General features: G+C 37.3%; 1 protein-coding gene across 2 annotated transcripts; it reads left to right on the top strand.

The window, feature by feature from the left end:
• The first annotated feature begins 1,293 nt into the window (after positions 1 to 1,293).
• Positions 1,294 to 15,326, top strand: LOC114143832 (histone-lysine N-methyltransferase mes-4-like). 2 transcript variants are annotated; one of them, XM_028016143.1, is made up of 15 exons: positions 1,294 to 2,718; positions 2,807 to 2,969; positions 3,067 to 3,259; positions 3,534 to 3,635; positions 3,753 to 3,836; positions 4,147 to 4,218; positions 4,388 to 4,477; positions 5,090 to 5,161; positions 5,331 to 5,420; positions 6,186 to 6,257; positions 6,427 to 6,516; positions 7,130 to 7,201; positions 10,492 to 10,597; positions 13,714 to 13,761; positions 14,302 to 15,326. In XM_028016143.1, the coding sequence occupies exons 1-15, from the start codon at positions 2,613 to 2,615 to the stop codon at positions 14,544 to 14,546; spliced, it is 1,605 nt and encodes a 534-aa protein (XP_027871944.1). In that variant the 5' UTR covers positions 1,294 to 2,612; the 3' UTR covers positions 14,547 to 15,326. The 2 variants fall into 2 exon arrangements, with proteins under 2 accessions (XP_027871944.1, XP_027871943.1); XM_028016142.1 differs by lacking the exons at positions 1,294 to 2,718; positions 2,807 to 2,969; positions 3,067 to 3,259; ... (1 more) ...; positions 3,753 to 3,836; positions 4,147 to 4,218 and adding exons at positions 10,978 to 11,039; positions 11,130 to 13,197; positions 13,433 to 13,633 and having other exon boundaries at positions 4,227 to 4,477.
• Positions 15,327 to 15,817: the final 491 nt, after the last annotated feature.

Below are 15,817 nucleotides of genomic sequence, written 5' to 3'. Positions count from 1 at the left end.
AGGGGATCAAAATTGGACTGCTTTTTGTAGATGTGGTGGTCCTCTTGGCTTCATCAGATTGTGATCTCCAGCTTTCATTGGAGCAGTTTGTACTGCTGCAGTGTGAAGAGCTGTTAAGCAGCCAAGATGAATTATCCGCCTCCTTATCCAAGATCATGGCAATTAGCTAGAAAAAATGCCTTCAATGGGTCAGGGACGAGGTCCTGCTCCATGTGGAGAAGTTGAAGTATCTCTGCATCTTGTTCAGGAATGAGGGAAAAACTGAGCAGGAGATCGATGGACATCCTGGATGGCCCTTTGTTTCACTGCTGGCATGGGAAGGCCTTGGGTTGCCCTGGAGCAGCTGGTCCATGTGACTGGGGAAAGGGAAGTCTGCTGCTCCTGCCACCCAGTAAAGGGGAAGAAATAAAGGCTCTTTAAAAAGTTCAGAGTCAACCAGAGTTGGTCAACAAAACCAAAAAGCCTTAGAAGCCATTTTTACATGTAGTGATGTACATACAGTAGGTTCATCCACATCATCTAAAGTCCTTCAAACAGACCAAGACTGTCAATGGCATGCAGAAAATGCTCTCACAGTATAAAACCTCTCCAAACCCTTAACAACTGCAGGATGTTGGACATTGATATGGTGATAATTGGATTTGATGTATTGTTCAGCTCTGATGTCTAATTTTCCTTGTAGTGCATCTGTCTGATACCATCAACATGCAGTAACTAGTCAGATCCAGTTTTCTTTCTAACTGATGTCATTGTCTTGTTTATATCTGGTATAAGAGAAGCTGCCCTGAAGCAATGAGAAATAACCTGTTCGATATGAAGCAGGTCATCTGTGTGTGTGTGTGTGTGTGTGTACGTGTGTGTGTGTACGTGTGTGTGTGTGTGTGTGTGTTGGTATATATGGTTTAGCCTGCCTTTTGACCTGAATACGTACTTACGTTACGCGGACCTAAGGGTAATACACGGACAGTGCCAATGTCCGCATAAATCATGGAGTGTATTTTAAATTTTGAGTATCTAAACAACACTTTTTCTCATAAATCTAAAGTTTTATAGGAACTATGCCAGTGTTTGCATGATTTGGACCATGTATTTGTACTTTTCATTGAATAAACAGCGTGATATCTCACTTTCTTTAATTGTCCTTTTATACCTGTAACCTGAGTTTTGTGTATTCCAGTGTATAACACAGCGCCACCTGATGTCAGTGTATGAATTGCAGTTTTACACACATTTTTATACACTACGCGCGCTTTTAGCCGGTCATCATCTGATTGGCTGGAAAAAAACTGTGGGTGTGTCTTATTACCAAACCATCCCAGACGCAAGGTTTTTAAAAATTAAATCCTCATTTGAAGCCGCAGCCCTCAATATGGACGTGTTGGTGGAATAACTGTGCACAGGTAAGCATTAATGGTAAATTAAAATAATTTTTGCCTAGATGAAGTTATTTACAAGTAAATAACTGCAGATGCAAGAAAGGTTTTTGAGCAAAATGAAATATTTTAGATTTTAATTTAGGTAACATTAAAGCTAAGCAACTTATTTTAGATATTTGCATCAAGTAGCTTAAATATGTATGCTTTTATGACTGAAAAGACTTACCTGAAGCAGTATAGTTTTTATTTCGAGTGTTTTAAAGTAAGAGACTAGCTGGGCTAGGAGAGCTAGCTTCCTAGCTAGAGCTAGCCTCCTAGCTAGAAACAGGTGTTTGACAAGTTGACAATATTTGGGGTAGGTGGTACCTGTGTGGTACCTACTACCTAGCTTTTGGTGATAAAAGTTGGGTGATGAACTGTAAGGTTTTCATCATTATATTTAACAATATTGGCGAACTGCTTGCTTTATGTTAGCTAATTGCACCGTAGTGATGCTTGTTAAGCTCGTTAAGCTTGATTTCAAGCAGGAGATTAATAAGAAGCAAACCCACAGGTTTCTGTGAAACTTGTTTATCTTTTGGAAAAGCACCAATGGTTGAAGGTTTTAATAATTGGCTGCAATAGGGCTGGTGCATCAATGGCTTTAAAGCTGTGTACTGTAATCACTTTCATGACTTAAATGCTGAAAGTGTAAATCAAGAGTCCTCAAATTTAGGCAAATATCGGTGTCCTTCAATTTTTAAATGTGTATTTGTACCTGAATCAATTAGCTGAATAACCTCCTCATATGCAGCCAAATTCTCCAGATTTCTGACCACATTATTTGACTTAGGTGTGTTGAAGCAGAGATGCATCTAAAAGTTGGAGGAGACTGTCCCTGGAAGACTGATTAAAACTGTTTAATTAAAGATAAATTGGACTTCTCTAATAAAATTCATTTGTGCAACAAACTACCCTTTTTCCTTAAAGTATGGCTCAAATGTTCTTGTAAGGCTGTACTATTGGCTGAACAACAATATATTGAACACTGAACTATTTGTAGATGGTAAAGCACTTTTTTAAATCAGTGATTAAATAAATTATAGTGTTGGTGTTTTATCTGAGCTGTGTGTCTTGCATGCATAACATGTTTCCATATTTATAATTAAATTTTTAGCTTTAACATTTGTAGGAATTACAAAGAAGCTTGTAATTCCTTCTTTGACTGTTATAACTTTTCATACATGTCAGTAAAACATGCAGAGGCGAAGACGCATAAATCCGAAGGAAGATGCCAAATATTATATTGATACCAAAACGGACAAAGTGGGGCTTGACGTCACGTACATCAATGCCTTTAAAGGTATGGGGATTTCTTTGGAGTGGTTTAAATACAATCAAGCCTTTATACTGTTTACTCTTTCTACTATTATTTTTGCTTTCTTCTTTAGGTCGTGGTATCTTTGCCACAACCTCTTTTCAGAAAGGAGACTTTCTGTGTGAATATCGAGGTGAACTGATCAGTAAAGAGGAATGTGAGAGGAGACAGAGAGTTTACCATGACAACCTTAAAGTATTCTTGTTTGAATTCTATTTTAATGGAAAACTCTGGTGGTTAGTATGTTTGTATCAGAAGTCTAATTAGAACTAAATGGCATATATATATAAATGAATATTTTAATATTTAAAATTAAATGTTATGTATTTGCAGTGTTGATGCAGCAAAAGAAGATTGCTCCCTTGGAAGGCTTATAAACGATGACAATATCAGCCCAAATGCCAAAATGAAGTATCTGACCGTCCAACAGAAACCACATTTGTGTTTATTTGCAACTCGAGATATCAATCAGGGAGAAGAGATTACGTACAATTATGGGGACTCAGACTGGCCATGGCGACTCAAGGTACTAAAAAAATAAAAATGTATGAATCTTAAGACAATGTTCATTTAAGAAATGCACTAATAATGATGATTTACAACCTGAACCTCCTTTGTTTTACCATTCTTTTCACAACACTAGATGGCTGACTATACAAGACATTACTGGGCAAATTAACCAGTTGCCCACAAATGTATAATAAATAATTACAGTATAGTAGTATTTACAGTAGTGTTTTACGTACTCTCAAAACATTGTTACATCTACAATGAATTTGATATATATTCAAATTCAACAGAACTCCAGTGGGATGTCTTCAACTGGACAAGATGTTGAGGTGCCATCCACATCACAGTTGGTTTCATACTATGGACCGGTATCAAGCAAAGACCAAATAAAGGTGTGGGAAAATGATATTATTGAAAGTTTTAAGACAAAATCTGAATATAAGTGAGGGTATCTCTGTGAATTAATCTAGGGCAGTATGGTGTTGACTTGTATTTATTTTCTGTTTCAGATCAGAGCTGAAAATGACCCGGATCAGATGATAACCAGTGTCAAAAACGAGACAGATCCAGTCCTGGATTCACTCCCCATCAAGGTTGTGAATATTGGTTTGACCTCTGATAAATGTTGACTTGGCATCACAGAATATATTGGGAGAGTAAAAATTTTAATTTCTTAAAGGTTATAGAAAATATTTTTATTTTTGGTGATTTTAATCAAACAGAATCAGACTTCAATTTGGTCAGTGCTGGTGAAATTATAATAGTCAACTTGTTTCTTAGCATTCGTCTTGCAGACTGTTTCCAGAATTCAAAACACTTGGGTTAACCACCAAATTATTTTCTCTGCTACATCAGAAAATCTTCTGTGGGGATAAAACAATCAATCTTTCTTCTTTTTCACAGGAATTGGAGAAAGAAATGTCCCAAAGTCCTGACTGCACTCATTCAACTTCTACGGCTGGCAACACAGAACAGGTACAGAAGTTGGGTTTTCATTTTGAAATTACCAAACATTTTGGCTGGATTTAAAACTAGTTTCCTTTCATGGGTGTTTTCTCTCATAGAACAATCATTTAAGTGGAGATATCTCTGTGAAGTAATCAAGGGCAGTATGGTGTTGACTTGTATTTATTTTCTGTTTCAGATCAGAGCTGAAAATGATCAGGATCAGATGACAACCAGTGTCCCAAATGAGATAGACCCTGTCCTGGATTCACTCCCCATCAATTCAGAGGTATTTTATATTTAAGGTGCAGCTAAATGATGTCAGTCAGCCAACCTGTTCAACTTCAGTGTGTCTGTGTGTGGACCTGAATGCCATGTGGTTTATCTGGACATTGGTTTGTAAGGACAGTCTCATGTCATGGTTTTCAGTTTGTAAGTTCAGCGTGTGTATGTGTGTGTTTCATGGTCATCTGTCCCAATGTGATACAGGAGGACCATATTGTATATGGGGACCTTGCGCTATTGAACTGATAAAAACATATGTTTTGGTTCTTGTGACCTTGTGAATATTAATTTGACCTCTGATAAATGTTGACTTGGTATTACAGAATATATTGGGAGAGCAAATATTTTAATTTCTTAAAGGTTAAAGTAGATGCATAGATTTTTGCTAAAATTTCTTTTAATTTCACAACAGAATCAGACTTCAATCTTGTCAATGCTGGTGAAATTGGAGTATTTTGAATATTTGTTAAAGTTTGCTGTCATTCAATGTGTATAACGTTCATCTTTTAAGGTGTTTCCAGGATTTAAAACACTTGAGTCACAATCGGACTATTTTCTCTGCTGCGTCACAGAATTTCTGGGGAGAAAAAAAATCAAATATTCTTCTTTTTCACAGGAATTGGAGGAAGAAATGTCCCAAAGTCCTGACTGTCCTTGTACAACTTCTTCAGCTGGCAACACAGAACAGGTACAGAAGTTGGGTTTTCATTTTGAAATTACCAAACATTTTGGCTGGATTTAAAACTAGTTTCCTTTCATGGGTGTTTTCTCTCATAGAACAATCATTTAAGTGGAGATATCTCTGTGAAGTAATCAAGGGCAGTATGGTGTTGACTTGTATTTATTTTCTGTTTCAGATCAGAGCTGAAAATGATCAGGATCAGATGACAACGAGTGTCCCAAATGAGATAGACCCTGTCCTGGATTCACTCCCCATCAATTCAGAGGTATTTTATATTTAAGGTGCAGCTAAATGATGTCAGTCAGCCAACCTGTTCAACTTCAGTGTGTCTGTGTGTGGACCTGAATGCCATGTGGTTTATCTGGACATTGGTTTGTAAGGACAGTCTCATGTCATGGTTTTCAGTTTGTAAGTTCAGCGTGTGTATGTGTGTGTTTCATGGTCATCTATCCCAATGTGATACAGGAGGACCATATTGTATATGGGGACCTTGCGCTATTGAACTGATAAAAACATATGTTTTGGTTCTTGTGACCTTGTGAATATTAATTTGACCTCTGATAAATGTTGACTTGGTATTACAGAATATATTGGGAGAGCAAATATTTTAATTTCTTAAAGGTTAAAGTAGATGCATAGATTTTTGCTAAAATTTCTTTTAATTTCACAACAGAATCAGACTTCAATCTTGTCAATGCTGGTGAAATTGGAGTATTTTGAATATTTGTTAAAGTTTGCTGTCATTCAATGTGTATAACGTTCATCTTTTAAGGTGTTTCCAGGATTTAAAACACTTGAGTCACATCCATCCATCCATCCATCCATCCATTTTCTGTTCACCCTTTGTCCCTAATGGGGTCGGGAGGGTTGCTGGTGCCCATCTCCAGCTACGTTCCAGGCGGGAGGCGGGGTGCACCCTGGACAGGTCGCCAGTCTGTCGCAGGGACTTGAGTCACAATCGGACTATTTTCTCTGCTGCATCACAGAATTTCTGGGGAGAAAAAAAATCAAATTTTCTTCTTTTTCACAGGAATTGGAGGAAGAAATGTCCCAAAGTCCTGACTGTCCTTGTACAACTTCTTCAGCTGGCAACACAGAACAGGTACAGAAGTTGGGTTTTCATTTTGAAATTACCAAACATTTTGGCTGGATTTAAAACTAGTTTCCTTTCATGGGTGTTTTCTCTCATAGAACAATCATTTAAGTGGAGATATCTCTGTGAAGTAATCAAGGGCAGTATGGTGTTGACTTGTATTTATTTTCTGTTTCAGATCAGAGCTGAAAATGATCAGGATCAGATGACAACGAGTGTCCCAAATGAGATAGACCCTGTCCTGGATTCACTCCCCATCAATTCAGAGGTATTTTATGTTTAAGGTGCAGCTAAATGATGTCAGTCAGCCAACCTGTTCAACTTCAGTGTGTCTGTGTGTGGACCTGAATGCCATGTGGTTTATCTGGACATTGGTTTGTAAGGACAGTCTCATGTCATGGTTTTCAGTTTGTAAGTTCAGCGTGTGTATGTGTGTGTTTCATGGTCACCGGCACCAATGTGATACAGGAGGACCATATTGTATATGGGGACCTTGCGCTATTGAACTGATAAAAACATATGTTTTGGTTCTTGTGACTTTGTGAATATTGGTTTGACCTCTGAAAAATGTTGACTTGGTATTACAGAATATATTGGGAGAGTAAATATTTTAATTTCTTAAAGGTTAAAGTAGATGCATACATTTTCGGTAACATTTTTTTTAATTTCACAACAGAATCAGACTTCAATTTGGTCAGTGCTGGTGAAATTGTAGTATTTTGAATATTTGTTAAAGTTTGCTGTCAGTCAATGTGTTTACCGTTCATCCTTTAGGTTGTTTCCAGGATTCAAAACACTTGAGTCACAATCGGACTATTTTCTCTGCTGCATTACAGAATTTCTCTGGGGTGAAAAAAATCAATTTTTCTTCTTTTTCACAGGAATTGGAGGAAGAAATGTCCCAAAGTCCTGACTGTCCTCATACAACTTCTTCAGCTGGCAACACAGAACAGGTACAGAAGTTGGATTTCATTTTTAATTTACCGAACATTTTGGCTGGATTTAAAACTAGTTTCCTTCCATGGTTGTTGGCTCTCATAGCACAATCATTTAAGTGAAGATATCTCTGTGAAGTAATCAACCATTTCATATATGGGGACCTTGCTTTATTGAATAGATAAAAACATATGTTTTGGTTCTTGTGAGGTTGAGAATATTGGTTTGACTTCTGATAAATGTTGACTTGGTGGCACAGAATATAATCTTAGAAAAATGTTTTAAATGTTGTCAAAGTTAAAATATATATATATATAAATTTTGTCTTTTGTATTTATCTACATCTTTACCACACAATATTTTTAATTCAACTATTTAAAAGTTTGCAGAAAAAGTTGTTTTTTATGACTGGAACCCTCTGTAATTATTTGTCTCATTTATTATCCAATATAGTATGATCCCAAAGGGGAAATTGCTTATTCATTGAAAAGCTACTCCATCTGAGCTAATAAATATAAATAATAAAATATGTCTGTCTGTCTGTGAAAACGTTTGGGCACCCCTATTAATCTTAATTATTTTATTTCTAAATATTTGGGGTTTTGCAACAGCTACTTCAGTTTGATATATCTAATAACTGATGGAAACAGTAATATTCCAGTATTGAATTGAGGTTTATTGTACTAACAGAAAATGTGCAATATGCATTAAAACAGAATTTGACAGGTGCAAAAATGTGGGTACCCTTATCATTTTATTGATTTGAAAACTCCCAACTACTTTTCACTGACTTACTGAAACACAAAATTGGTTTGGTAACCTCATTAAGCTTTGAACTTCATAGACAAGTGTATCCAATCATGAGAAAATGTATTTAAGGTGGCCAGTTGCAAGTTGTTCTCCTATTTGAGTCTCCTCTGAAGAGTGGTATCATGGGCACCTCAAAACAACTCTCAAATGATCTGAATACAAAGATTGTTCAACATAGTTGTTTAGGGGAAGGATACAAAAAGTTGTCTCAGAGATTTAAACTGTCAGTTTCCACTGTGAGGAACATAGTAAGGAAATGGAAAACCACAGGGACAATTCTTGTTAAGCCCAGAAGTGGCAGGCCAAGAAAAATATCAGAGAGGCAGAGAAGAAGAATGGTGAGAACAATCAAAGACAACCCACAGACCACCTCCAAAGACCTGCAGCATCATCTTGCTGCAGATGGTGTCACTGTGCATTGTTCAACAATTCAGCGCACTTTGCACAAGGAGAAGCTGTATGGGAGAGTGATGCGACAGAAGCCTTTTCTGCAAGCATGCCACAAACAGTCGCTTGAGGTATGCAAAAGCACATTTGGACAAGCCGGTTTCATTTTGGAACAAGGTCCTGTGGACTGATGAAACAAAGATTGAGGGGTTCCGGTGACGTCAACTTCCGAGATGGCAGCTTGAGCTGACTGCACCTCCAGTAAATCTTAATTTGACCGCCATTAATTGCCAAATATAACAAAAAATGAGTAAAATGGAATCTATAAGGGGGTCTAGAATGGGGAAAAGGGACGGGAATAAGAAAACCACGAATAAAGAATTGGCAAAAGAAAGAAAGACGGCAGGTAGCTCACCAACACATCAGCACCTCGGCGAAGCTAATGCTAATAAGCTTTCCACTGACTCAACTGCACTAGCGCAAATCCTGGGGGAGTTACGGGATTTCCGAAAAGATATGAAACAACAGCTTGATGACATTAAGTCAGAACTCATCAACATACACCAAAAAATTAAGGAGACGGATGACCGAGTCAAAACGCAAACCATTATCATGTCTTCTGGGACTACCCAATCATAAAAGATTACTGGAAAGAGATAAATAGTGCCTTACAAGATATTTTCAAGCAGAACATTCCTTTTGAGATCAAGCTTATGTATTTTACATAATTTCTTCAAAAAGAAATAAATATTTAATGACTATTTTATTAATAGCAAGTAAGAAAAACATTACAAGAAAATGGTTATCACAAGACAAACCAACTTTCGACGACTGGATCGACATAACATTTAACATGTATAAAATGGAAAAGAATCAACAGTCACAGGACTGAACAATTCTGTCAGTGGTGGCAGATTTGGGTAGAGATCTGATTTCATTTTTAGAGACCAAACTTGATTAAATCTCCTATGACAGCCATACTTCATAATTATTTTATACTATGTCTTTCGTTTATGTATTTCTTTTTTTTCTGGTTTGCTCTTTACATTTCTAACTTGATTCCTTTCTCTATTTTTGGTTTCTTCTTTCACACTCTCTTTATTCCTTGCTTTATAATCTTTCTCAGGGAAGTGAAGTTGCATTTTTGTTTTGACTGTTATTATGCAATGGTCTACATGTCTACCTTATTACAAATGTTGAAGTTAATCCTGTGATGTAGAGACCTAAGTTCATGTAAGTGATACTTTCTTGAGAATCAATAAAGATAAAATAAAAAAAAGAAACAAAGATTGAGTTGTTTAGTCATAAAAAATGGCGTTATGCATGGCAGCAAAAAAATACAGCGTTTCAAGAAAAACACTTGCTACCCACTGTAAAATGTGGTGGAGGTTTCATCATGCTTTGGGGCTGTGTGGCCAATGTCAGCACTGGGGATCTTGTTAAAGTTGAGGGTTGCATGGATTTCACTCAATATCAACAGATTCTTGAGAATAATGTTCAAGAATCAGTTACGAAGTTGAAGTTGTGCTGGGATATTTCAGCAAGACAATGATCCAAAACACCGCTCCAAATCTACTCGGGCATTCATGCAGAGGAACAATTACAATGTTCTGGAATGGCCATCCCAATCCCCAGACCTGAATATCATTGAACATCTGTGGGATGATTTGAAGCAGGCTGTAAATGCTTGGCGACCATCAAACTTAACTGAACTGGAATTGTTTTGCAAAGAAGAATGGTCAAAAATACCTTGATCCAGGAACTCATTAAAAGCTACAGGAAGTGACTAGAGGCTGTTATTTTTGCAAAAGGAGGATCTGCTAAATATTAATGCCACTTTTCTGTTGAAGTGCCCATATTTCTGCACCTGTCAAATTCTGTTTTAATGCATACTTCACATTTTCTGTTAGTACAATAAACCTCAATTCAGTACTGAAATATTACTTATGTCCATCAGATATATCAAACTGAAATAGCTGTTGCAAACACCCAAATATTTAGATATAAAAATAAGTAAGTTTAATAGGGCTGCCCAAACTTTTTCATATGACTGTATATATATGTATATGTGTGTGTATTTTTAAATATATGTTTAATTTGTTCTTTGTAGTGTCAAAAACATCACTTGATGTGCACAACAGTATCCTCTTTGGAGAAGTGTACTCAGTGTTTTGGACCTTGTTCTTCATTCAAGTGGGTTGGCTACCAGTGCAAAGGTAAGATATTTAGTTAATTTGTACTGTGAATTAATTAATTTTAATAGGATGTATGTCTTTGTTGAACTGTTGACCATGAACAAATTACAGTTTCAGAATTGAGTACATAGTTTTCAATACAATGCAATTTATGTCATCATGGTGACTTTCAAAGCAGTGGAAGTTTTCAAAGTACCTTAAAGCCTTTAACCGTGATCTTTATTTAAAACAGAACATAAAAATTTTATCCAGAATGTTCAATTTTGCACATTTGAAAAAAAAAAAATTGTTAATCTATATTTAACTATTCCATCTGATCTAAACGTAAGGTGTAATGGTTTATTTGAGATTTTGGATTTTGCTTGTCTTCTGTGGTTTTTTACATTTAAATTTTTTCACAGGTTGTTCAAAAGTCTGGCATTCATCCTGCCTTAAACAAATTATAAAGGATGATGGATCTCAGGTGAATATCCACATACGTTTTTTTAGCTTTGCCTTCTAAGTCTCCATTATAACATAAATTATATTTCCCACTTCCCACTCCCAATTTCAGGCAAAAGAACTGTTTAAGTATTCCATAGCTGACTCCTCATCAGATAACAACACATCACCTTCCAAAGAATGTGAAATGTCAGATGATGACCATGCATCTGATATTGACTACATACCAAATTCAGAATCTGCAGAAGCTGATGAAGACTCAGATGTTAGCATCCCTCTTCAGCCCATCAAGTCTAAAGTTGGACAACTTCAAGGAAACCCAACAATACCCGATCTCACTTCATTCTTGCCAGACTCAAGTTCTGTGGTTGAACCTTGCACATCAAATTACTGGCCTCCTTTTCACACAGATGATATGGGTGATGGCACATTCGAAACATTCAGCCCAGCCAAGTCTACCAAAGACTCAAACAATAAACCAAAAAGTCAAAAGGAGCTTCACAAACAGGAATCCTCACAGCATATTTTGAGTGCTAAGAACTATTGCTTTGTATGTGGTAGGCCACAGAGCAAAATTTCACGCCATTTAAAAACCCACAAGACACATGCTGAAATTGCTTATGCCTTTTCCCTTCCGGAAGACTCAAAAGAGCGCAATGTTCTTCTAGAAAAAATGAGAAACAAGGGGAACTTCAAACATAACTGTGAGGTTTTACAAAGTGGGAAAGGATCGTTGAAAGTTAAGAGAAAGCCAAAAGCAAAGACTGGAACATTTATACATTGTATGTACTGCCAAGGTATGTACATTCGAAAGGAACTATGGAGACATGTGCAAAGATGCCCCTGTAAGCCACAAAATGAAGATTTGAACCAAGGACATGGAAGAACCAAAGTACTGGGTTTTGCTATGGCTCAAGAGTCTGCATTCTGTCAAGAGATTTCAAGTGGGGTTTGGAAGCTCCTCGGTCCCATGAAGCAGGATGATGTAGCCACAGTTGTGAGAAATGACCTGACCATTATTCAGTTTGCCCAGTCTCTCTACAACAGACATGGACAAGACCCTACTAAGTATGAGTACATCCGACAGAAGCTCCGTGAAATTGGACGTCTGTTAATATGTCTACGGTCTGAATTCTCTATACATAACTTGGAGGAAGCTGTGAAACCTGCTAACTTCCAAAGAGTTGTCCAGGCAGTAAAGATTGTCTGCGGTTTTGATGAAGAAAAGCATTCATACCAAACACCAAGTCTTGCACTAAAACTGGGACATACACTACAGAAAATCAGTGACATTATCCATTGCCGAGCGCTCATGGCAGAAGATGAAGAACTGATTAAGTCAACAGACACTTTCAAAAAGCTGTATACATCCAAGTGGTCTGAGTTAGTGTCACATACTGCCTTGAACACTCTGAGTCATGCCAAATATAATAAGCCATTAACCTTACCATTCACAGAAGATGTTCAGAGTCTTCATAGGTACCTTAAGAAATCTGGAGAAAATGCATTTTCTAACTTGAAAGAAGAGGTCAGCCCCCAGAATTATGCAGAACTTGCAAAAGTTACTCTTGCACAGGTCATTGTGTTCAATCGAAGACGAGCTGGAGAAGTCTCAAAGATGCGTCTCAGAGGTTTCCAGCAGAGAGATGACTCCAAGCTCCATGAAGATGTTGCTGCTGGATTGTCCAAGGTTGAAAAAAGGCTCTGTAGCTACTTCAGCCGTGTTGAAATAATTGGAAAAAGAGGTCGAAAAGTTGCGGTTCTCCTTTCTCCAGATGTGGTGGATGCTCTGACTCTGCTGGTCAGCAAAAGAGAGCAATGTGGTGTTTGCTCCACAAACATCTTTCTTTTTGCCCGACCAAGATCTCAAAGTCACTACAGGGGCCAAGACTGTTTGCGTGTTTATGGAAGCCAATGTGGGGCGAAGCATCCCGAGTTCCTCAGGTCCACGCAACTCAGGAAGCATGTTGCCACATTGTCACAAGTCCTCAACCTCAAAAATAATGAAATTGACCAGGTGGCTGACTTCCTGGGACATGATATTCGTGTCCACAGGGAATTTTATCGCTTACCTGTGCCAACAACACAACTGGCAAAGATTTCTAAGCTTCTTTTGTCCATGGAGAAAGGACACGTATCTACCCTGCAAGGAAAATCCCTTGATGACATCGAAATCGAAGGTTATTGCTGAATTTCTTTTGTGATCTTATTTCCATTAGTAGGACTTGTCTGACATAATCAACATTCATAAAACTGGTGGATTTAAATAAATGATTATTATTGGAAAATATTACAGTAGGGATTCTCTGTTAGAAAATACTAATAAATACAAAATGTGTTTTAAGCCTCATTTTGGTAATGCTTAGATATAATTTTATGTATGGCACTCATTTGTATTCTAATAATGCCTTTCAGATGAAATAGAACTAAGTGAGGATGAAGAAAAGGAAGATTTAAGTGATTTGGATGACTGCGATTCTGTGGAACCTGAGGAACCCGTGGAAACCGTGGAATCTGTGGAACCTGAGGAACCTGTGGAACCTGAGGAACCTGTGGAACCTGAGGAACCTGTGGAGCCTGTGGAACCTGAGCAAAGCAAGAATATGGATGATTTGTGTATGTTACTTGAATCCAAAGATGCTATAACTTTTTGTCTATCTGTTTTTTGTTTTTTAAACTTTTGTTGTTTGTCTTAGTGGGAGCAGTGTCATCGACAGCAGAGGAAACTGTCCCTCCTGTTGAAGGCAAGTCAAGTTTCCTTATGAGTCTGTGTTTTGATCCTAGCTACATTTAGTTAAAGCATAATTCTACTGCGCTGACCATATTAACTAGTTCATGCTTAAAGGCCATGCAGTCTAGATGACCTCAAACTATATGCCATTTGCTTGAGACATGTGCCAACCTAGTGAAGAGTGTTACGACCGGCTCTTTGAGCCATACCAAAGACAGGAAGACACGGAGTTCAACAATAAATAAGCTCTTTATTGAGCACAAGCATGAAATAAAACTAAACTGAAACAACTTGTTTTTTGTCCACATGCCTCCATTTGGGAGATTGCTTTTGTTTCTGCTTGGACATTTCTCATTGTCCTTCTTCTCCACCCAATTTCCAGTAATTTCACATTTTTGAAGCATTGTATTCCAAATTTTTGTCCACTTTCTCAGTTAGTTGATTAGTAGAGAAACTTACAAACATGCTTGGCCAGCAGCCATCTTGAATGTTTTTCATTTTTTGTTTTAATAAACTGTTTTAATCATTTTTCTCTTTACTTTTTTCCCTTCAGAGACCTCCTCTGCTGCACCCAGAAGACAACCAAAAAAACCATGGTCAAGTGCTGAGGTTTCTGCTGTTATGAGGCATTTTAAAGCTCACATAGGTAAAGGAAAACTTGCCACTAAAAATGAGTGCAAACACTGCAAGTTGGTGGAAGGTCCTGTGCTGGCTCAAAGAACAGCACAAAATATCAGGGACTTTGTGAGAAACCGTGGAATAACTGCTATGAGGCAGGCACAAAAGAAAAGGCTCTAGATTTTATGTGAAGTAATCATTTGTTCAAAAGTGTTCCATTTTGTTCATGCTACTAAAACATTTTTTTTGTTGCCTATCGAACAATATTATCTGTAAAGTCCCGTGACTTAGAGGCTGTTTAAATGTATTTGTGTTGATAGGCAGAAAAGCGTTTTTCTAATGGTGAGGCATTTTTCTGTTGTCCAGCATAAAAATTATTCGAAAAGGTGGCAGAATTTTAATTTAACATTCTTTTACTTATTTATTTATATTCAGAATATTTGGCAACAGTCTGCACCCTAAAGCCCTTATTTTACTTTTGTGTACGTTTTGTTGAGGCACTTAAATTAGATTGTTTTTCTTTTGGTAATTTCAATTTGAGGCTTACTTTTATTTTTTAAAGAAAAATAATTGAATTATTTGGTCATATTTACCTAATAAAATATGTTCTGTTAATGCTTTGTGCTGTCAGGTTGTGTATTTATGCTAATCAGCAGGTTTTTAAATATGACGTAGTTGTCCCTTTAAAGTTCTCACAATACTTTGTTTTGTTCTCATAAACCACATTTGCTGATGTCCATACAAGCCACCATGTTGTCAGGCTGCTGAAAGAAAGGCTGTGTAGCTGCTATCTGAAACCTAAAGTGAGCTAAATTTTTTTCAGATTTTTTGCAGTGTTTTAAGCCACCTCCCATTGCTCTAGCTACTTGGGAAAGGGTAGTCCAGCTAAACCACCGTCGGGCCTGTTTGGCGAAAAAGGCAGGCTATACCTTATATACCTGTATGTGTGTGTGTGTGTGTGTGTGTGTGTGTGTGTGTGTGTGTGTGTGTGTGTGAGCACATCTGATTGTTTGCAAATGTTTGTTGAACAGCATTTTGTCTCTCAGGGACTCCTCTTGTGTTCCTTCCCAGAGCTGCAGAATGTTGAAAAGAGAAAACTGCTACAATTAGCATTACAGAAGTGTTTCTCATTTCCCTCTGACGAGCCATTTTTTTTTATCATTTGTTAAAAAGATGAAGTGGGCAACACAAACAAAACTCATTATCATCGCTGGCAATGTGTGTTGTTAACTACCCGCTCCTTCTTCTACAGACTATTTGTCTGTGTTTGCTGCCACCTCTCTAAAGATTAAATGCTTTGCATTAAAAACTGGGCCACCCTGGCAGCCTGACAAATGAAGGCAGGAGCATGTTTGGAGACACCTCGTTCAACAGTTATTGAAGTTGATAACTTATAATTTGCATATAGATAAGGCATTCTTACCTGGAGTAAATCTTTAGCATATAAAGTA

The sequence above is a fragment of the Xiphophorus couchianus genome, chromosome 5 (genome assembly GCF_001444195.1).
Source record: "Xiphophorus couchianus chromosome 5, X_couchianus-1.0, whole genome shotgun sequence".
NCBI lineage: Eukaryota > Metazoa > Chordata > Actinopteri > Cyprinodontiformes > Poeciliidae > Xiphophorus > Xiphophorus couchianus.
Note: the sequence above shows the minus strand (reverse complement) of the source record. Positions and strands in the feature narration are given on the sequence as shown.